The 21,273-nt window shown below is 54.2% G+C and overlaps 3 protein-coding genes across 4 annotated transcripts; 1 reads left to right on the top strand and 2 right to left on the bottom strand.

The window, feature by feature from the left end:
- Positions 1–129: 129 nt before the first annotated feature.
- LOC125333221 (methionine--tRNA ligase, mitochondrial-like) lies at positions 130–4,016 on the bottom strand. The gene is made up of 2 exons (XM_048319001.1): positions 3,690–4,016; positions 130–1,377 (listed from the first exon to the last, which is right to left on the bottom strand). The coding sequence occupies exon 2, from the start codon at positions 1,348–1,350 to the stop codon at positions 175–177; it is 1,176 nt and encodes a 391-aa protein (XP_048174958.1). The 5' UTR covers positions 1,351–1,377; positions 3,690–4,016; the 3' UTR covers positions 130–174.
- An 80-nt stretch (positions 4,017–4,096) lies between these two features.
- LOC125333378 (methionine--tRNA ligase, mitochondrial-like) lies at positions 4,097–4,543 on the bottom strand. The gene is made up of 2 exons (XM_048319243.1): positions 4,429–4,543; positions 4,097–4,389 (listed from the first exon to the last, which is right to left on the bottom strand). Exons 1-2 carry the CDS (start codon positions 4,541–4,543, stop codon positions 4,139–4,141), a joined length of 366 nt encoding a protein of 121 aa, XP_048175200.1. The 3' UTR covers positions 4,097–4,138.
- AIFM1 (apoptosis inducing factor mitochondria associated 1) lies at positions 4,508–19,244 on the top strand. Of its 2 annotated transcripts, none has more exons than XM_048318945.1 (16): positions 4,508–4,608; positions 5,725–5,867; positions 8,487–8,580; positions 9,624–9,736; positions 9,824–9,954; positions 10,523–10,613; positions 11,325–11,409; positions 11,847–11,923; positions 12,785–12,893; positions 13,538–13,645; positions 14,471–14,559; positions 14,640–14,780; positions 15,303–15,445; positions 17,498–17,622; positions 18,134–18,330; positions 18,970–19,244. In XM_048318945.1, the coding sequence occupies exons 1-16, from the start codon at positions 4,542–4,544 to the stop codon at positions 19,039–19,041; spliced, it is 1,785 nt and encodes a 594-aa protein (XP_048174902.1). In that variant the 5' UTR covers positions 4,508–4,541; the 3' UTR covers positions 19,042–19,244. The 2 variants fall into 2 exon arrangements, with proteins under 2 accessions (XP_048174902.1, XP_048174903.1); XM_048318946.1 differs by lacking the exon at positions 5,725–5,867 and adding an exon at positions 6,661–6,788.
- Positions 19,245–21,273: the final 2,029 nt, after the last annotated feature.

The raw sequence follows: 21,273 nt of genomic DNA on the forward strand, positions 1-21,273 counted from the left end.
TGAGCTTCCCAAGCCCTCAGCCCCACTCACACCCCCACCTGCCCAGGCACGTGTGATCCTGACAGTGCAGCCCTGCCCAGACCGGCCTCCCACCCCTCCACACCACCACCACGAATGGGAGGAAAATGCTTTTAACAGAGACAATGTTTTCCAGGAATTCCTGGAGGTTTTTATTCACAGAAGCTGTTTGTCAGGGACTCGAGCTTCTTGCTTTCTCTTCTTCATAGTTTCCAGCTTGCCCAGCCTGTGGAACAAGATGCCGGTGTCAGGTCCAAGCTGCCTCCCCTCAAAGGGACACGGCTTTCCATCATAGCGTGCCAGGAACGTCAGCCCGGAGAGACTCCTCTCTGCTGGCCCAACAGCCAGCCGGGACAGCAGCTTGTCTGCCACGTGTGGGACCACGGGCTGCAGGAGCGTCCCGTACACGCGCAGGCACTCCAGCGTCACATGGAGGATGGTGTCCAGCCAGAGCTGCTCCGCACCATCCCTTCGGTCAAGTTTCCAAGGCCTGTGTCTCTGGAAGAAGCCGTTGGTCTGCCTCACACACTGGGCAATGCATTCCAAAGCCTTGTAGATCTGGAAGCCTTCAAAATAACTGTCCACCTGCGCAGGCAGCGAGGCCACTGCTGCCACGAGCTCGTAGTCCTCAGCAGATGCCCTGCCTGTGCGTTTTGCCTCCCTGGAATTCGGGACCTTTGGGAAACAGGGCTCTGAGAAGCGCGGGTAGGTGTTGCTGGGGTTAATGCTGGGGGCTGTGGAGCGATTCAGCAGCCCTCCGAGTGCATCTGCCAGCTCCGAATTCACCAACTTCACCACCTTCTCCTCGTAATAGTCACAATCCCGCTCCGGGACGCCCTGCCGCAGCAGGAAGTACCGGAACCCGTCCACGCCGTACTGCCCCACGCACACAGTGGGGTCCACCACGTTGCCCAGGCTCTTGGACATCTTCTGGCCCCGCACAGTCCAGTGGGAGTGCACCAGGATGCGCTCGGGGGGCTCCAGCCCTGTCGCCAGCAGCAGCGCCGGCCAGTACAGCGCATGGAACTTGAGGATGTCCTTGCCCACGACGTGGTGCACGGCCGGCCACCACGCGCCGTGGCTCTCGGGGTACCCCACCACGCTCAGGTAGTTCACCAGGGCATCCACCCAGACGTAGATGGTCTGTGTGGGGTCACTGGGGACGGGGATGCCCCACTGCAGCCGGCTTCGCTCGCGGGACACCGACAAGTCTGGCAAGTCCTCGTCCAGCCAGCGGAGCACGCACTGGTAGAAAGGGTCAGGAAAAATGGCACGTGGGTTGTCCCGGAGCCAGTTCTGCAAGGGATCCCGGAATGCTGAGAGCCTGAACATGTAATTCTCTTCCTTGGTCCAGTGCACCTGGGACAGCAGGGGAGGAAAGGATTATGGCCCCAAGAACAGGCTGACAATTTGCACACACCGTTCTCAGCACGGAGTTTGTCGCACACTGCCCATGTCTGGGTGTCCTCCCATGCCATGGGAAGCTCTCAGCATCTTTCCAGGACTAGTAGGAACCTTCTTACCCAAGACACTGCCTCCTTGAGATCCCCAGGAACACACCTGAGGCCTCAGGCACCTGGGATGGTTCAGCATCCTGCTTCTAAAAACACCTGTAACCCTGGGAAGGAACACCCTTACACCGGCCAGGTTGATGTGACATCAGAAAGGAGTTAGGGAGATGAGAATACACCTTCTTAACAACATAGTTCTGCAATAATAGTGGAACATCACAAAAAGACAAAATGACATTGTAATTCCTGCCCTACTGCCACTCCTGGTGCCTTTGTTTTCCTGGGGCTGTACTCCTCTTTTTCCTCAGTTTATGCTTTAATGCCTCTGTCACTAACTTTGTTTGCTTACAGCACTGACAGCACTTCTCCCCCACAGTTAAATCCATTAAATGACACATTTAGCTAAACCAGTGAAAACTTGGTGGGTGGATGTGGTACGAGTGAGCTGTGTAAGGCACTCAGGGATCCGTGGCTGGGTCAGCAATCTTGCGGTGTACAAGGAAGACCTGAAGAACATCATTCAAAGACATCTTCACCTCCAGGCTCCACCAGATGCCAGAACCCACTCACTCACCAGAAGTCTGGCATGTGCAAACTCCCCCTTTTCCTTCACAGAACTCCCAAGGAAGGAACTGCCCAACCGCCTCTTTCAGGCTGGAGATGAACCTTCCCATCCCTTCCCACCACACTGCAAGAGCTTCTCTGCTCCATGCACACTCCTGTTTCCTTGGACAGTTCAACAGGCAAGGCCAGGAACTGTTCTCATGGTAGCTTGACTTTGAAGTCTGCTGATTGTTTTAGGTCTGAAGAACGATTACTTCGCTTGGAAACTTATCTTTTCCCCAATTATCTTAGGTGCTTTCTCAAGAGTTACTATTTGCCAATAAAGCCCTTTCTGTGTGGACCAACACTCCCACATCCCAGCCTCATACAAACACCACAGGAGCATGACCTGTGCTGAGCTCTGAGCAGGATTATCTGTAGCTGCTGGATTAAATCATGTAACTCCACACTTTCTAGAAAGCAGTGGTAGAGAGACTCTTGGGCAGGTACCACACTCCTGGGCGCACCCATTTAGGCTGACCCCAGGCAGGTGATGTTACAGTGCTTTAGGCAGGACCAAAACCCATTTAAGAGATGGGTAAGTGTCCAGAGCCCAAACTGAACTGTCTCACAAAACAGGTTTGAAACTCTGAACCCCCAAGGAACGCCTCAGCTACTATATACCCATATCCTCCTGTCCAGCTAACTTCTCTCATCACCCCTGCAGAATACCATTCCCAGGCCAGCAGCCTGTGGAGCAGCAGAGGCTGAATCCTTCCTATGGCACATAGCTACAATGTGCCCCTGCCAGGTGGGGTCTGGCAGCTCTCCCTGGGATCCCCATTCACCACTGTAACACAGAGAATCACAGAATCCCAGAATGGTTTGGGTTGGGAGGGACCTCAAAGCCCATCTTGTTCCACTTGTACCCCGCTGCCACGGGCAGAAACACCTTCCACTACCCCAGGGTGCTCCAAGCCCCGTCCAACCTGGCCTTGGACGCTTCCAGGGATGGGACAGCCATGCCACAGCTTCTCCGGGCACCCTGTGCCAGGGCCTCTCCACCTGCACAGGGAAGAATTTCTGCCCAATATCCTACATAACCCTGTCAGTCTGAATCCATTCCCCCTTGTTCTGTCACTCTAGGCCCTTGTAAATAGCATCTCTTCATCTTCCTCATTGGCTTCCTTCAGGTAAGGGAGGGTAATTAGGTCATCCCAAAGCTTCTCTTCTCCAGGCTGAACAATCCCAATTCTTTTAGCCTTTCCTCAGGGCAGAGCTGCTCCATTCCTCTGATCGTCTTGGCGGCCTTCTCCAGACTCGCTCCAACAGCTCCAGGTCCTTCCTGTGCCAGGACCCCAGGGCTGGAGGCAGCTCTGCAGGTGGGGTCTCACCTGAGTGCGGCAGAGGAGCTGAACCCTCCCATTCCTGCTGCCCTCGCTGGGGAATCAGCCCAGCACCCAGGGGGTTTCTGGACTGACAGGTGACACTCTATTGAAATACAGGTGAGCCTCAGCCAACAAAAATTAGCAAAAGGCTACGGGAAGCATTAAACACCCCAAATTTGGCCAGAGCAGAGTGGCAGGTGAGGGGGCAGCGCTCCTGCAGCGCCCTTACCTCGTGGCCGGTCTCCACGGACACCTTGCAGGGGCGGCCCTGGGCGTCCGTGCGCTCGGCCAGCTGGCTCTCGGGCAGGAAGCTCTCCTCGGGCGTGCAGTACCAGCCCTCGTAGGAGCCCTTGTAGAGCACCCCGCCATCGCGGAGGGCCCCCCAGAAGTGCTGCACGGCTCGCTGGTGCCGGGGCTCGCTGGTGCGGGTGAAGTCGGTGTAAGCGACGCCGGCCTGGGTCAGGGCCTGGCGGAAGAGCCCCGAGACCCGCTCGCAGAGCTCCGCGGGCGACGTCCCCGCCGCGGCCGCGGCCTGCTGGATCTTCAGCCCGTGCTCGTCGGTCCCTGAAACGGAGAGAGCCCGCGGGGCTGTGGGGAGAGGCCGGGGGGACACAGGGGCCCGGGGACACGGGGAGGGGAGTCAGCCCCGGCAGAAGGGGTCAGCCCCGGCAGAAGGGGTCAGCCCCGGGGAAGGGGCTCGGAGCGGGGGCTTCGCTGACCCGTGCAGAGCCGGGCCGGGCCGGCGGCGCGCAGGCGGCGGTGGCGGAGCAGCGCGTCGGCCAGCAGCGCCGAGTACAGGTGCCCGATGTGCGGCGGCCCGTTCGCGTAGAAGATGGGGGTGGAGAGCAGCAGGCGGCGGCCGGGCCCGGTGGCGGCGGCGGCGGCGGCGGTGGCGGCGGCGGCGGCGGCGCGGCGGAGCGGGCGCGGGAGGCGGCGGGGCGGCCGCCACATGGCGGCGGCGGCGGCACCATCGATGCGGCGGCGCGGAGCGGCCGCCCGGAAGCGGCGGGAGGCGCGTGCGCGGCGGGGCCGGGCCGGGCCGGCGGGGCCGCGACCGAGCGACCGGCGAGCGACCGGCGACATGATCCGCTGCCGCGCGGCCCTGGCGCGCGCCCTGCGCCCCCCGCCGCGGGGACGCGCCCACGCGGGTCAGTGCGGGGCCGGGGCCGGGGCCGGGGCCGGGGCCGGGGGGCACCGGGCGCCATTCCCGCCGCTCCGTCCCGCGGCCCGGGGCTGGCTCAGGCCCGGGGCCGGATCCCGGCCGGGAGCGCCGTTTGCGGAGGGCACCGGGCCGGGCGGTCACCCCGCGGGATCGGTGCGGGGCCCGGGGCGCTGCGGGAGGGGGCGCGGGGAGGTGCGGATGCTTCGGGAACGCGTTTGGGAAGCGTGAATTACCCGGAGCTGCTTGAGACCTTGGTCGCCTTTCGGGTGCTGGTGGCTTTGGTGCGGTTTTTGTCACAAATAAGTGCCTTCAGGCTGGGGTGAGGCGGGTTCTGCACTCGCCGGGCGGGAGCAGGTGGAGGTGGGGGTGGAGAGAGCCCAAACCTCTCCCGGGAGCATCGGCCGTGCTGGGAGCAGCGCTCGGAGCCGTCCCCGCCATCGCTCGCTCCGTTTAGGGATGAATTGGGGCGGCCGTGGCTGTGACTGGGTGATGGAGAAATGAAACGCTGTGCAGCGGCTCAGCCAGGGGTGCCCCTTGTCCCGCTTGCGCAGCGGGAGCTGCCTGCACCTGGATCTGCTCATTTCCACCGGCGATGCCCTTTTTGGCAGCAGAAGCCCGTTCCTGTGGTGATTTATCCCGGTGGAATGAGCTGTGTGAGCAGAGCGAGTTTGGTTCCGGTGTAAGCATCCCTGCTGCCGGCCCTGGCCGGGTTAGCTCAGCCTCTGCTTGCTTGTGCTGGAGCCAGGTGCATCCTCGGACAGGAGAGGCCTGGAGAGGGTGTAGGAACCACCAATTCACATCTCCGTGCTCGGCCAGCCCGGCGTGGCTGGAGGCGGCAGCTGCAGGCAGCCTTTCCAGCTGCCTAGAGATGCTCCTGCTCTCCATCAGTTCAGTTACCCCTTGATCTCACAGGTATTTTGGTATCCACAGCTGCCCGGAGCACATTGTTGTGGCTCAGGATAAGTCGCTCAGATGTGGTGCTGGGTTTTCCAAACAAGGAATTTGTTTGGGTTCAGAACTGACTTAGTCTCTAAATTTCCAGACTTACCTTTGTATTGACAGTGTTTTTGTGTTGTTTTCTCCAACAAATTGTGTTCCTTAGGCACGTTGTTGCAGCGCTGGAATGTGCCCCCAGACCTGCAGCTGAGCAGACAAGTGGCTAGCACAGGCGTGCCTGGGCAAAAGGGCAGTAATTCGGTTTTTGTCCTTATTGTGGGCTTGTCCACCTTAGGAGCAGGTGCCTATGTAAGTAGAAAGGTGGTTCCTGGGAAGAAGCCGCAATCCATCTCTCCTGTCGAGCATTTGCTGTATTCCAGCTCTCTTTACTCAGCTTTTGATCTCTGTAGCTTTATCTCTGTTTCGTCCTTCAGAAAACTTCAAGGGGAGCTAAATGGAAATTAACTTCTTATGATTACTTGGGTTTTAACTGTAATTTCAGTTACCTTTTCAGTTTTTTTACCTTAAAGGCACTCTTGGGTTTTTTTGTTATGACCAACCACAGCTCTGTCTGTTGCCTTGTATGGGACAAACAATTCCTTGCCAAATCTCAGTTCAGAACATTTGTTTAACTGGTGTAAGTATACCAAATCAACCCCCAGCTGGGGAGCATTTATGTCCTACTCGAAAAGGATAAAGGTTTTCAGCCTGACTTAAAGAGTAAATGACATTCCCAGAGAGCTGAAGAGTATCAGCATTGCCTGGGAGTGGATAGACCCCAGGCTTAAATCACACAAATCTTTGTTTCCAAGCTCTTTCTCTTGGAGGATCATGTTCATTAAAAGTTCAAAATCCCAATTTTCTCCTAAGGAAGCTCCTGGGGAAGGGGAAAAAAAATTCAAAACAGTGCATGGAAGAAAAATATTTTCCCATTTCCTTTAAATATAATTATTTCCTGTGCCCTGCTGTCCTTTTCTCTGGCAGACAAGGTAGCTGAAATTACAAAGCACACTCTGCTTTTCCCAAGACCTGTTTAATCAAGAATCCTTCCTAATATTCAGCTCTTTGCCTCTTCTCTTCCATTGCCTGTCTTCCCCTGCAGTTTTGCAATGCCATCAGCTAAGATGCCCTTCTAGATCCCTGACGTCTTCAGGTGTTCCTGGCAAAGCTGGCAGCAACCTCTTGTTATACTTAATAGTGGGAGGAACAGTCACTGGGACAGGAGCTTATGTAAGACGCTTCCCTAAAGGTGTTTGTGGGGTGGGAGGGTGGAGGGGGGGCACCTGTCTGTACCTCCCACCCTGTTACCCTTCACTTCCAGCCCTCTTCGTGCTCCCTGGCCTCAGGTATTTCATTTTCAAGGGACATTGCCAAATAATTTAAGGTTACAAATTGGATACTCTCAAGTAGTGCAGTTCTTAGTGGGGAAACCTGCCTTAGAATTAACCTTTCCACATTAAGTAAATCTGAACCCAAAGTGGCCATCTTTGGCTTCTGTCTGTGTAAGGGCACAAATTATTAATTAATGCACCTCTCCCAATATCAGTAATGTTGGCATGCAGAAAAGGAAATAATACCTGAATATAAGTGTGCTAAAGGGAAGGGAAGAAAACTTGTTCAACTTTGTGATTTCCTCAGGGAAGAGCACTGAAACATCACCCCATGTCCTGGCAAAGTATAGTTCTGTTTCTGACTAGAAATAACTTGACATTGTCCCATTGGAAATATTTATCCTCAAGGCCTGATCTCATGTTTTGCCTGTGCATAATAGTGTTTTTTCCTGAAGGATCAGATTTAATTTGCTGTATGCTGCCCTTTGGACTCGCTTAAAACCTTCCTGGTTCTGCCTGTAAAGGCAGAGGTGGTTTGTTAACCTTGGCTTTTCTGTCTCGAAGCAAAAGGCTTTAAAAATACTTTTATCTTAATTCTTCTCTACACTGACAAGTTCCTGGTTTCTAATATTTCTGACATTTCTCCAGTTCCCTGGACAGGCTTTTGTCCTGTGCTCTTTTTTGTGCCTGGCATTAAATTCCTCCGTTCTCGTTTGAGCCTATTTGCTATAAAACACCAACTTGTGAGGATTGGCAAATGAAATTTGATGTCATGCACATGACAGAGACTATTAGCAAGGCTGGGTATTGCCTTAAAGAAAGGTTTGCTTCCCTCTAATTTTTTACCCTTGGGGAAAAATACGGGACACTGACCTGCTCCCAGCACTCCCAGTGTCTTCAGCTCCTGTCCATTGCCAGCTTTTCTTGGAAGCTAAAGTGACATAAGAGATGTCTGTCCCAGTAAATTGTACATGCAGGCTCTGCTTATGCTGTATCCCGAGTTTCACAGTCAGATGAGCAGATCAGCATTCAGCTGGAAGAGATTCCATGTCCAAGGGCCAGTACCTGGAGCAGCCCCGCTCCCGTGGCTCAAGGCCCTGCTAATGTCAGGGTGTCCCCACTGCCACCACCATGCCTGTACCAGCTGGCCTAGAGCAAGCCAGTCAGGTTGTTGGCTCTGCCCAGCTGCTCTGGGCTTTGGAAGCTGGGAGATGCTTTTTCTTTGGATTTGTCTCCATTTCTGCAGCCTTGTGTTGTGTCATGGCCCAGCTTGCATGTGGTCTTGGGGCTGGTTTGGCTGCATTTCCTTCATTGGAGCTGGTTCTCCTTGGAAGGGGTGTGCAGCCAGACACCTGCAGGAAGGTTCATTGCTTCTGGGAAGCAGCCAGACATCCAAGGCTCATCACACCAGGTGGAGCAGGTCATTTTCTGAGCACATTCCCGATGGGAGCCTTGTCCAGGGAGGTGTATTTTGCCCCACATGTTGTCACTGGCTTTTCCAGCACGTGGGGTGGACAAAAGCCTGCCAGGGCCAGCAGCAGGGTGGTGCCTTGGTGCTGTAAGGTGGACAAGGTAAATGTCTGCTGTCTGTCTGCAGGTGTACAAAATACTGAAGGATAACAAAGAGCGATTCACCAGGCGGGTCTCGACGGTAACCACGCAGTCCCAAGACGATGAGCCCTCTGCCTCCGGTGGGTACCAGCCCACCAGTTCTGGGGTTGGCTCTGTTCTTTGTGAGCTTGAGGCCTCCAAAACAAAGGGAACAGAGGCTCTCTGGAATCACAGACGTGCCTGCAGAGGATTGTACTTCTCAGTGTGTGCCGTTGTTTCGGAATTCCCATTCAAGGCCAGGTTGGACGGGACTTGGAGCAGCCTGGCCTAGTGGAAAGTGTCCCTGCCCATGGTAGGGCGGTGGAACTGGATGAGCTTTAAGGTCTCTTCCAGCCCAGCCCGTTCTGGGATTCTGTTATTCTGTGACTTCCCAGCACAGAAGACAGCGCTGGCTCCATGACCCAGAACAGGCTGTTTTACAGAGGATGAAGTAGGATGTCTCCCGGGGCTGATTTCTATCATTTACTCCTTCTGTGATAAAAAGAGAAAGGAGTGAGCCCTGCTTCTGGCTTTTGCCTTTGCACAGTCTAGCAAGTACACTGATTCCAGAGGGCCTCTTTCCCTGGCTGGTGGAGAGCCTGTTCATCCTGGAGTCAGCCCTGAACTGCAGCTCCCAAACTGCAGCCTGTACTTCGCTGAATTAAGCGGATTTCAGGTGCAGGTGCTGCTCCTGGGGGCGCAGCAGGTGAGTTCTGGTGCTAATACTGAACTGCCTGGTTAGTCCCTGCCTACGGATTAACCGCATGTTGCTCAGCAACAGGACCTGCCTGTGGGAGGAGGTGCCTTCTGCAGGAACTCAAAAGTTGTCTCCTTGAACAAAATTACAGAAAAACGTGCCTTGGCCTTTTGGGGAACTTCCCTTTCTTACAAAGTGTACGCTGGTTGGCCAGTGCAGAGTTTTGGGCTTGCTGAGAAAAACCAGTTTGCTGAAATCTGACTGATTCCTGCAGGGAGCAGCTTTGGGAGAAGCAGCAGCGGGGTTCTTGGGAAGGATGCTGGGGCAGAAGGAGGACAATTTCCAAAGGAAGTCTGGATGTGGAAGGCCCCTGGTGACACACTCTGTGCCCTGGGGCTGGGCCATTTGCCTGTATTTGCAGTAAGCTGTCCCATCTGTCACCTGCAGCTCCGAGCACTCATCCCAAGGTCCCGTCCCACGTCCCTTTCCTGCTCATTGGTGGAGGAACCGCTGCTTTCGCTGCTGCCAGATCCATCCGGGCCCGCGACCCCGGAGCCCGGGTAAGAGCTGTCCTGCTCCAGAGCCCCTGTGTGTGCTCCCATTTGCCTGCTGTCGCTCCAGCTGATGTGTTTCCTGGCCAATTAAAGGTGCTGATTGTGTCTGAAGACCCTAACCTGCCCTACATGCGTCCACCTCTTTCCAAAGAACTGTGGTTTTCCGATGATCCCAACGTGACAGAAACGTTGCGGTTCAAGCAGTGGAATGGCAAGGAGAGGAGGTACGTGGCACTGCAGGTGACAGGGCGCAGGAGAGTGTTTAGTGACGAGGTGACAATGACCAAACTGTTCTTGGGAGAGAACCACCAGCCAGTGGAGCACTGAGGAGCAGGGAAGGCTGTGTCGGTGCTGGCAGGGGTTGAAGAATTCTGCTTCCCACTGGGGTTCGCTCAGGACTCGATACCTCTTGAACTTTGCTGTGATTCCCCTTAGACACATTCCTCTATGGGCAGGAGTCTTCTGAAATAAGTTAATAAAGGTGAAGCTCCACAGGTTAGAGCAGAGGTCCAGGGACACGGGATCACACTTGATTTTTTTGACTTCTGTGATTAAGCCTTTCTTGGTGGTTGGATTTGATGATCTTTTCCAACCTGACCAATTCTGTGATTCTGTGATCCAAACCCTCGAACTTCAACAGTGTGAAGACCCTAATTCTTAAAAATAGATAAATAATTGTGGAGCTTGTTATGGATGCACAGAGTTGTCTTTGTCTCATTGGAGCTGCTGAACAGCTGGATTTCTGGTGCCCCAGAGCTAGTGGAACCTGTTTGGTAATGGAGCTTCTCTCAGTATCTATTTCCAGCCGCCGTCTTTCTATGTGCCTGTCGAGGACCTGCCTTCTGTGGAAAATGGTGGGGTGGCAGTTCTGCCTGGCAAGAAGGTGGGTACAGCACTGGCTCTTGTTCCTACAGCTCTTCTAAGCAGAGCCTGCATTCCAAGGTGGTACTGAACCACTGGAGTTGAAGGGGGAGTTGGCTGGGAAGGGAATTTGTATAAGTTTGGGAAAAGTGTGATGGAGCAGAGATTATGCTACTCTGAAGTGAAGTTGGGAGAAGGCAAGAGGAATAGAAGTGAGCTGAGGGAAGATGATAAGGAAGAGAGGTGGATAAGTTTGGAGTCTGGGCATGGGACAAAAATATGTAGACCTTAGAGATGGGGTGTGACAAGTGGGAACTGGGCTGTGTGGGCTGGAGGGTGAGGTGAGGAGAGCACAGAGATCGAGGTAGTGGGTGATGAGGTGAGCAGGAGCACTGTGCCAAAGCAGCAGGAAGGTGGAGAAATTTATGGTGAACCTTCTAACATATTTATATCCTCAGTTTTTTGTATGTTGCTATGATAAATGTCAGTGATTCCTCTTCCTGCTGAGCTGTGCTCTGTCTGAGCCCATTTCACACTCAGACCATGGGAAGATCAGCCTGAGCTATGGTGACTCCCAAAGAAGTTGCCTCAATTCCCACTTCCAGTCCTCTCACTTCCCCACTCCTGCCCCCACCCTAAACCTAAAGGTGGGAGAATGTTAATTCCAAGATTGCATCTCTGATCAGCAGTCCATGAAGTGAAGAGCTCGAGCTCAGCTGGGTTCATCTTGCAGGTTGTGCACATGGATGTCAGAGGGAACACGGTGAAGCTCAGTGATGGCACCCAGATATCCTACGACAAATGTCTCATTGCCACTGGTAAGTGTTGGGTTTTTTCTCTTGTTCCTGGTCTTGTGCCAGGCTTTTTATTTCAGTGACATTTAGCTAGAGATAAATTCTCTGGAGCACCTCCCCTGTGGAGCCAAGCTGGGAGAGCTGGGGGGGGTCCAGCTTTAAGGTCCCAAACCATTCTGTGATTCTTTGGTTCTGTTTGAGAAGAAGTTTCTGCAGTGTCAAACATGCTGGGGAGCAGTCCTGTGAAGGACAGTTGTGCAGCCAGCCACGCTGGGTTTCTCACCTGCCTTGCATCATCAGCTTTTCTGAGACACTCAGACAGCAGCAGGGATACTGGGATATTCCCATACCGGAGCAGTTTGGGAAGCACGGTTGAGATCCGAGACAACTTTGCACTGACTGGATATCCAGTGCCATGGCCGTGGTGTCATTGGTCTCTCTTCTCTCCTCCCTGTGTCCAGGGGGATCCCCAAGAAACCTGCCTGCCATTGAACGAGCAGGAAAGGACGTGCAGAAAAGGCTGACCCTGTTCCGAAAGGTAACCTCAGGTGCTGCCAGCCGGCTGAGGCTCAGTGAGTCAGAGCCACTTGCCACTGCTTTCCGTTTTTAAACTCCTCTGCTTTGGGTCGGGACAGTCCTGCCTTGGCAGTGCCCCCCTCAGACGGTGCCCAGGAATCCATTGGCTGCTTATTCCTTCTCCCAGGCAGGAAACCAGGGTAGAGTCTACTCAACCACTCACCTGCTTGCCTCGGCCTGAGAGCTGTAATAGTGTGTGGATTATGGGGTTTAGGTATTTTTTAAAGTTTCCCTCTTGTGTGACTTTGCTGCACCTTCCAAAGTGAATAAAAGCCATTGAATGTGGCCAAAATCTTCTGGAATTTGCTGCAGAGTTGTTTGTTTTTTTTTTTTTTTTGGCAAACTCTACTTTTCTTGAAGATGTGGGATTTGGAAGAAGAAGCATGCAGCCTTCCCTTTAGTCATGTTCAGGGAATGGATTGGGAATAAGAAGGCATATGGGAGTCTTGTGTTCTGTGCTGGACTTGCCCTGAGCTGTGGTCTGCTCAGTGGGGAAGGGAGGGATGGATGCTGTGAGCTGTGGCATCCTTGTACTGGGTGTGCTGTGGGACATTTGAGTTTAGAAGTTTTATTGTAGCTGCCCTTGAAATGTAGGGGGAAATGCAGGCATTTGAGATTTCCTGGACAGGGAAGAGCTTGCACAGACTTAAGGAATCCAGGGAGGTTTTTCTATGCAACAGGCAAACAGGAGGAAGGAGCAACACATGTCCTTTTCCAGGCTGGGGAGAGTCACTCTTATTTCAAAGGGACAGACTGGAGACAAATGCTTTCTGCTGCCATTCCTGTTAGAGAGGATTGGAAATGGGGGTAAATGTTCTTTCAGATCGAGGACTTCCGAAGGCTGGAGAAGATTTCCAGGGAAGTCAAGTCCATCACAATTATTGGTGGTGGATTCCTCGGCAGCGAGCTGGCCTGTGCTCTGGGAAGGAGAGGTAAGTGTGTGTCCCCAGCTGTGACAGGCACTGAGCGGCAGCAGCCTCACATCAGAAACTTCTTTTCACTCCCCAGCTGCTCAGTTTTTGCACAGCCTCTGTCTTTGCCTGAAGGAAACAACACACGGGTGTTTTGTTGGCTGAGGCTCTCCCAGTTTCTCCCTCATTAGCTGCCCAGCAGCCCCTGACCACAGAGGTGGGAGCTCTGCGGGCCAGTGTGAGCTGCAAAGTCATTCCACCCTCTGAAAAGTCACATTTGTTCTCTGTGCTCAAAGCCACCCTCAAACTATGATTTTGAGGTAGGAACTGGATGATCTTTAAGGTCCCTTCCAACCAAAAGCATTCCTTAATCCTGTGATTTCAAAAAGGTGGTGAGCAGCTGGATTCTGACTGTCAGTGTGTGAGTAGTGCCTTTATGGTAATTTTAAAAAGTTTTTTGCCAAAATACCAAGCATTTACCCTAAAAGTCTGTTACCTAGAGTTTGCAGGTGTATGAGAAGCAGTGGTCAGTCACTTTGTGACTCCTTGGGAGTCAGAACTCCCAGATTTGGAAACTTCTGTCAAGCTCCTTGTGTAAAGTAAAGCCTGTGTGTCCTGACATCTGCTGCTGCTCTTTATCCTGCTGCTCTGTGCTTCCCTTCCAGCACGAACCCGAGGCCTGGAGGTGATCCAGCTGTTTCCAGAGAACGGCAACATGGGCAAAGTCCTGCCCGAATACCTGAGCAACTGGACCACAGAGAAAGTCCGAAGAGGTGAAGCTGCCGAGTGGGTTTGGGCTGCTGCTGCTGGGCAGCTGCTCCTGGGGACATCCAGTTCCCTTCTGTCTCTGCAGCCTTGGGAAGGCTGGGCCCTGCAAAGTGGCCCAGGTGCAGCACAGGGGAAGTTGTAGTTCAGGCAGCTTGGGCAGCACAGGGCTGCCATGAACCCCTGGCTTCTTGGCAGTTCCTCTGGGAAGGCTGAGCAAGCAGGCTTGCTGATGGCAGTGAGGCTTTCCTTCCCTGTGGCTGTTTCCGTGGAAAGATCTCTGTGCCCGTGCACACACCAGGTGTGTCAGGCCAGGTGCTGCAGTGTTTGGCTGATAATGTCAGTAAGGTCTAAGACACCTTTTTCCATTTGCTGCATTAAGTGCAAAATAATCCTGTGCATTGGGAAGTGGAGGGGGGAGAGGGAGGAGGAATGTCATTGGGTGTGGATTGCAGCGCCTGATACCCACAGGTCTGAGTTAATTTCTTTTTTTGGAAGCTGCTTTGTTGGACCTCTGGGTCTGGCTGTGGCACAGCAATAGGTAATTGAGTGTCCTTAGCTCCTGAACACCTGTTTTAGGGAATTCTTTCGGATGTGGCCTTGTCATCACATGAGATGTACTTTGGATTGTCATTTAAGCAGCTTTCAGACTTTGTATCTGGGTTTCTCCTCGTGCTTCCCCCAGAGCTGCACTAGCACATGCAGCAAAGCTCGGGTGGGCTCTGTCTTGGTTCCTCACCTGGATCTGTCTGCACCAGCCACCTGCTGCAGGTGGGATCTGCCCGGCCCTGGGCAGGCAGTGAGGCAGTGAGGTGTCCTGTGCTCCTTTCCAGAGGGGGTCAATGTCCTGCCCAATGCTGTGGTCAAATCCGTCTCTGTGTCCGGCAACCGGCTGCTGATTAAACTGAAGGACGGCCGGAAGGTAAATGGAAAAGCAGGGAGAGGGCAACATTTGCAGGGGCATGCAGGGAATTAACATCCTAATTCTGCATCCCCAAACAGGTGGAGACAGATCACATTGTGGCTGCGGTGGGGCTGGAGCCTAATGTGGAACTGGCCAAGTCAGCGGGGCTGGAGGTGGACTCCAACTTCGGGGGGTTCCGGGTGAACGCGGAGCTGCAGGCGCGCTCCAACATCTGGGTGGTGAGTGTGGGCACAGCTCTGCTGCTGCTGCTGCTGCTGCTGCTGCTGCAGCGGGACACTCGAGTGGCACGGAGGAGGTGACCGGCGTGAGCAGGAGCGAGTGAGGAGAGTAAGGAGAGCGGTGTAGCGCAGGCCCAGAGCCTGGTCAGGCACTGCAGCCGCCTCGTTGCCGTGGTAACCACGGCGAGTTTGGAATATTTATGCTGTGTAAGAGGAGTTGGGGTAACCTAAAGATAGCCTGGATCACTCGCTTGCATAAGAGTCCCTTGGTGGGCGTTGAGACTTTGATTCCTCTGGAAAACGTAGCTCATGCTGGCTTATTTTTCCAAGGATCGGTGCAAAATGCTGAGAAACTGGGAGTTGTGTAGTCCAGGGAGTGGGATGAGGTAGTGGTGGTGTTCGGGGGTTTGCCAGAAAAACTCGGTTCCTTGTTCCTCTTGGTCTCTTCCCGATGTTTTTTTTTGTTTGGGCACTAATGGAAGCTGTCCCTGTCTCGGGGCTCACGGGATGGTTCTCTCCAAGGCAGGGGATGCTGCCTGCTTTTATGACATCAAACTGGGCCGGAGGCGCGTGGAGCACCACGACCACGCCGTGGTGAGCGGGAGACTGGCTGGAGAAAACATGACAGGAGCTGCAAAGCCCTACTGGCACCAGTCCATGTTCTGGTAACGGTCCTTTCCTCTTTGGGGGTTCCTCGCGTGGCCACGTTGCAGGAGCTTGGACAAGATACACCTCGGGAAGTGTCTGTTTCCCAAGAGGAGTGAAACCACCTCAGCAAACACCTTGTACAGCTTCATGTTCCTAAAGCTCAGGGCGGGGGAGGTGTTTGAGCGTTTGCTGCTCTGCCCTCACCTCCCTCAAGTGTTTTTCCTTCCTGCAGATCCCAGTTTCTCCCTGAACGAGTCCCATTCCGCAGAGCAAGGAGCAATACAGAACAGCCCTTTCCTCAGAGCAGACTGATTTACAGGTTGAATCTAGCAGCAGATTTTCTGTTAGGGTTATCTGAAGTTCCCCAGCCCAGTGTGTGGGTCTGAGTGTTGCACTTTGCTGAGCTGATGCTTTAGTAGCAAAGCATTGCTGCATCCAGGTGTACCTGAGAAGTTGTTTTCCAGAGAGAGGTATCAGGAAAATGGGCAATTTTGCTGTATTTTCCTGAAGTTCTTTTTAAAACAAAATGAATGAAAACAGAACAACAAAACAACAACAACAAAAAAAAGCCCCACAAAAAATCCAAAAGGCTGTTAGCTCAGCCCAGTTAAAAATCTCAAATCCTGTTTGTTAACAGGATTTCAAATATGGGTAAAAGAGTTCCAGTTTTCTCAGGGAAATCTCCTCAGAAATAGTTATTTATGACCTGCTGTCATTTACCTGAGCTCTTGGTCTGTTCTGCCTGGACTTGGGGCCCAGAGCATTTCTCACTTCACTTTTAAACAAGAAACCGAGCCACAGAATCCTTGAGGTTGGGAAAAACTTCAGAGGTCATCAGGTGCAGCTAAGGACACAGAGACAGCCATTTCCCATTTCCCAGGGGTGCTTTCCCTCGGGATGCTCTCAGCCATGACCAGATGCAGGTGAAGGAGGGCTGTGAGTTGCAGCCCCGTGTTTGTTGGCAGGTGTCACACTGTGCCAGCCCTCACAGAGTGACACTTCCTTCCCCCGTGCTGAAAAGCTGGGAAATGACAGGAATTCCTCATGCATTTTGTCAGCATGCTCAGGATCCCGATCCTCTTGGAGAGAAGGTTGTGTGGAGACCTCGCAGCATCTTCCAGTGTCTGAAGGGGCTGCAAGGAGAGAGGGACTGGAGTGACAGGACAAGGGGGAGTGGCTCCAAACTGACAGAGGGGACATTTAGGTTCAATATATGGAAGAAATCCTTCCCTGGGAGGGTGGGCAGGCCCTGGCACAGGGTGCCCAGAGCAGCTGGGGCTGCCCCTGGATCCCTGGAAGTGTCCAAGGCCAGGCTGGACATTGGGGCTTGGAGCAATCTGGGATAGTGGAAGGTGTCCCTGCCCATGGTAGAAGAGTGGAATGAGATAGGTTTTGAGGTCCCTTCCAACCCAAATTATTCCATGATCCCTCCTGATCACAGCTGGCATGTTACTGGTGTTCCTTGCAGTGACCCCAGTCTGTGCTGGAGGATTCTGGCAGGGAAGGTCGTGTTGTACATAGATCCAAAGTGGTTTGTGATGCATCTGTTTCCTCAGCATCCTGGGAAACACTTCAGACACCTGGTACTTACTGGTGCCAAACCACAGCTGCTTTGTCTCCTATCAGCACCCCAGTTCAGATCCAGGTGCCCAGTTCAAGGAGGTGTTAGGGCAAGGTGTTCTTCTCTTTAGTCTTTTTTAAATGCTCTCTGAAATACTCACTGAGTGATTGTCCATGCTGCCAAGCCTCGATAACAGCACTGCCAGAAGCTGGGAAGCCTCCAGCTGCCTCCCAGGGAGTGGTCCTGAAGGATTTCTGAGTTTTGGTCAGTGAGCTGGTTTTTCTGAAGCTCAGGGCCATGGGTTTGTCATGTCTTGACTCCTTGTTGCACCTGTGTGCACCAAGGACACTCCATGTATCAGTCAGTGTGTGGGTCAGCCTGTGTCCAGCATCGTCCACGCCACGCTGGAGTAAGGAGTGATGGATGGATGGATGGATGGATGGATGGAATTGCCTTGGATTTGTCTCAATAATGCTACCAATTTATTTTATTCCCACTTCATTCCTAGGAGTGATCTGGGCCCCAACGTGGGGTACGAAGCCATTGGCCTTGTGGACAGCAGTCTGCCCACAGTGGGAGTGTTCGCCAAGGCGACGGCCAAGGACACCCCAAAAAGTGCAACAGAACAGTCAGGTATGGACTGGGGGGCTCCTGCACGTGCTGGTGTGGGGACCACAGAGTCACCCTGACCTCTGAAAGCATGAGGACACAGCAATCTGCTGTCTCGTTTCTAGACCAAGCTTTAAAGGCTGGCTTTGATATTAAAATGTGATTAAAACACAACATTCCTCCAAGAACATGTCAGGGAATGCCTCTACTGACATGTAAACTTTCCCAGGGAAGTTTGATCTCCTCTGTGGCAATAAAATGGTCAGTTTGGGATAACAGAGACAGGGATCCAAGCATGTTTATTTTGTATCCGCTGCCTGCAGGAAGCAGACACTGCTGTCCTTTGCATTTGAGGGTGGAAGTTGGGAACTGTCAGTGTTGTGCTCCATGTTGGGATTGTTTCATCCTTTTGTTAATGAAACTTAACTTTTGGGGAACACAACTCAAAGGGAAACATCTCAGGCTCCTGCTCTTGAGTCTGCTCCCATCATCACGTCCTGCACTGGGTGTGTGACTCCTCCTGTCTTTGCCTTAGGGACTGGAATTCGATCTGAGAGCGAAACGGAAGCAGAAGCCTCAGAAGTTCAGATCTCTCAAAGCTCTTCACCAACGCCTCAAGTCCCACAGCAAGGAGAAGATTACGGCAAAGGTGTCATTTTCTACCTCAGGGATAAAGTCGTGGTGGGAATCGTATTGTGGAACATCTTCAACAGGATGCCCATTGCTCGGAAGGTCAGTGCAGGGCGAGGGGGGTTTGCTAGAGCGGGACTTGTGGAAAAATCAATCTGCCAATTCAAAGTGACGATAAATAAAGGCAGATGTCCAATGGGAGCACTGCTTGGGTGAATTAGGGGAGCTGTCCCTGTGCTTTTTGGTATGGCCTTCCTTCCTGCCTTCCTTTCCGCCTTCCCTGCCTGTCTTCCTGCCTTCCTCCTTTCCTCCCTCCCATCCTTCCCTCCCTCCCTGCCTCCCTCCCTCCCTTAGCAGCCCTTACCCTAAATCCGTGGTCTCTTCATCTTGTCTAAAAGTTGCAGGTTCAAGCCAGGTATCCTGGCTCCAAGTTAGTGCCAGATTCACCTTTGCAGAGCTGAATCACTTTTTAAAACACTTGCTCTCCCTGGCTGTAAAGGGAAACCCAGAAACAAATCCCACAGGGACGGGAGGTTGGTTTTCCTGCTGTTCCTGTAGGCAGGTGATGGTACATTTAAGACTCCCATGTGAATTTGGGTGTAGAAAGTGCTGTCGTGTTGTGGCTGTCTCAGTCTGGTGCTTCAGAGAGCATCCAAGGAGTTCCTGGCATTGGCTGTGACAGTCCTGCAGCCCTGGCTCTTTATGGGATGTGCAGGATTTAATGTGTTCTCCTTCCTCCAGATCATCAAAGATGGGGAGGAGCATGAGGACCTCAATGAAGTAGCAAAGCTCTTCAACATCCACGAAGACTGAGCTCGGCAGCAGGAACAGCAGGCGCAAGTGGGCTGCTGGCTGTGTGCACCCCTTCACCTTGGGAGCTTCCTGGGAGCACGTGGGAATATTCCACTCACCCGAGCCCAGTGTTTGCACCAATAAAGTCAGATTGTTCTAGTCACCTGCTCCCTCCTGCACCGCTGCCTGGCTGGTGAGGAGAGGGGAACGTGCTGCCCACTGGAGTTGGTTTTCCCTTGTGTCAGCCTTGGGGGAGCCTGCAGAACTCCCTCTTTCCTTGCAGGAATTCCCGCTGGGGAGCGAGCAGGCCTGCAGGCTCTCTGCCCTTTGTTTCGACAGGCTGGAGAGACTCGACTTGGGGAAATCAATTACCAATCAAAATCAGGGCAGGATGATGAGAAGTAGAAATCTTAAAAACACTTCCCCCCCCGCCCCCCCCCCCCCCCTTTTCTTTCCTGGGCTCTCCATCCTCCCTCCCATCGTCACAGGGAGACAGGGAATGAGGGCCATGGTCAGTTCATCACACCTTGTTTCTGTCCCTGCTCCAGGAGAGGGGTCGTAGTCCTTCCCCTGCTCCAGCCTGGGGTCCCTCCCACAGGAGCTATTTCTCCATGAACTTCTCCAGCCTGAGTCCTTCCTGTGGGCTGCAGTTTAATCTTTCATCCCCGAGGTGTCACCACCATCTCTGCTGGGCTCAGCCTTGGCCAGCAGTGGGTGTGTCCTGGAGCTGGTGGTTTTGGCTCTGCCGGACGTGGGGAAAGGTTCTGGCAACTTCTCACAGAGGCCACCCCTGTAGCCCCCTCACTCCCAAAACCTGGCCATGCAAACCCAACACAACCTGACAACTGCCATGGGTGATGTGGGGCCTCATGCTGCCCTTGGGCCATTGTGACACTGCAGGGCCTCATGACCCCAAGGGGCCATTGTGACACTGCAGGGCCACATCCTGCCCCTGGGGTATTTAAGGAGCCGCCCTGGGGTACCCACTCAAGCAGAACATCTTGCTCAGGAGGCAGCAGCTTCCCAGGACACCTGTGGGAAAGGAGCCATGGAGGAGCAGAACCCAAACCCCCAGAGCCCTGAGGAGAGGCACCAGCTGCGAGATGGAGGGAGAGGCCAGCGGGAGGATGGCACCAGGCGTACCAGCACCCTGCCCGGGCAGCTGCCTGCCCCCCACACCTCTTCCTCCTCCCGCCCACAGCTGCGGCAGCGGCAGCCTCGGGGCACCCAGAGCCGGTCCATGCCCCGCATGAGAGCGCCCTGCAGCACCCAGGGCCGGTCCCTGCCCCAGTCCCTGCCCCGGCTGACATCGCCCCGCAGCTCCAGGGGCACCGGGAGAGCGGACGAGGGGCCGCGGGGCCAAGGCTCCCAGGGCCGCAGGGCCCGTCCCGGTGGCTCCTCGCAGCCGGCCATCCTGGCCAGCAGAGTCGCAGCCCGTGGCCAGCACCGGCCCGTGAGAAGCTGTTGGGCCTGCAGCAGCCGGGTGGGGCTGGAACTGGTGAGGGCCAAGCCCGGATGGCCGGACAAAGCTTCCCCTGTGCCGCAGCACTGCAGGCCCGGCATCTTCTGCACCCCTGTCCCAGCAGCTGCTGATGGGGGAAGCCGGGTGACCTCTGCAAATCCCCCACTCTCCTTCCAGGCCTCCACGAGGAAACCATCTCCTGGCCCACAGAGAGAGGCCTCTCACTGTGTCGAGCAGGAAACCCAGACTGAGACGTGGGCACAAGAGGCAGATTCAGCTGCTCAATATGCTGAGCAGGGGACACAGACAGATACCGTGACAGAAGAGGAGAAAAATTCAGCTGCTCCCCTCATGGCTGACCAAGAGACAGAGACTCCAACACAAGAGGAGAATTCAGCTTCTCCTCAAACCACTGACCGGGGGACACAGACCAAAGCCCACAGGTCTGCCCCCTCGACAGGCGTTGATGCCCTGGCTCACCGGCAGCAGCTCCCCCTGTTCCACAGGGCCTCCTGGTGCTCCTGCCCGGCTGGACAGCCCGGGACCGCGCCTCACGCTGCCAGCGCCCTGTGGGATCCCAGGGACAGCCACTGCTCCAAGCACCCACAGCGTCCTGAGCGTGGCACACCAGAGAAGTGGGGATGGATGGCACTGCCACCCTACTGTTGGCCATGGCTCATCGAGATGAGTCAGTTCTAATAAAATATTTCATTTCTCTAATCGTGCCCATCTGTGCCTGGTCCCTCAGGAGAAAGACAGCTGCAGGTAAGGCCTGTGCAGAGCAGGAGAGC

The sequence above is a fragment of the Corvus hawaiiensis genome, chromosome 14 (assembly GCF_020740725.1).
Source record: "Corvus hawaiiensis isolate bCorHaw1 chromosome 14, bCorHaw1.pri.cur, whole genome shotgun sequence".
Classification (NCBI taxonomy): domain Eukaryota; kingdom Metazoa; phylum Chordata; class Aves; order Passeriformes; family Corvidae; genus Corvus; species Corvus hawaiiensis.

What these genes read in the sequence shown, in the direction of transcription:
- LOC125333221 (XM_048319001.1), bottom strand. Translation starts at nt 1,350, where the DNA reads ATGTTCAGGCTCTCAGCATTCCGGGATCCCTTGCAGAACTGGCTCCGG.
- AIFM1 (XM_048318945.1), top strand. Translation starts at nt 4,542, where the DNA reads ATGATCCGCTGCCGCGCGGCCCTGGCGCGCGCCCTGCGCCCCCCGCCG. An exon ending in CCTTAGGAGCAGGTGCCTAT is followed by an intron (nt 5,868 to 8,486) that starts GTAAGTAGAAAG and finishes GTCTGTCTGCAG; the next exon opens with GTGTACAAAATACTGAAGGA. An exon ending in CGATGAGCCCTCTGCCTCCG is followed by an intron (nt 8,581 to 9,623) that starts GTGGGTACCAGC and finishes TGTCACCTGCAG; the next exon opens with CTCCGAGCACTCATCCCAAG.
- LOC125333378 (XM_048319243.1), bottom strand. Translation starts at nt 4,543, where the DNA reads ATGTCGCCGGTCGCTCGCCGGTCGCTCGGTCGCGGCCCCGCCGGCCCG. An exon ending in TCCGCGCCGCCGCATCGATG is followed by an intron (nt 4,390 to 4,428) that starts GTGCCGCCGCCG and finishes CGCCCCGCCGCC; the next exon opens with TCCCGCGCCCGCTCCGCCGC.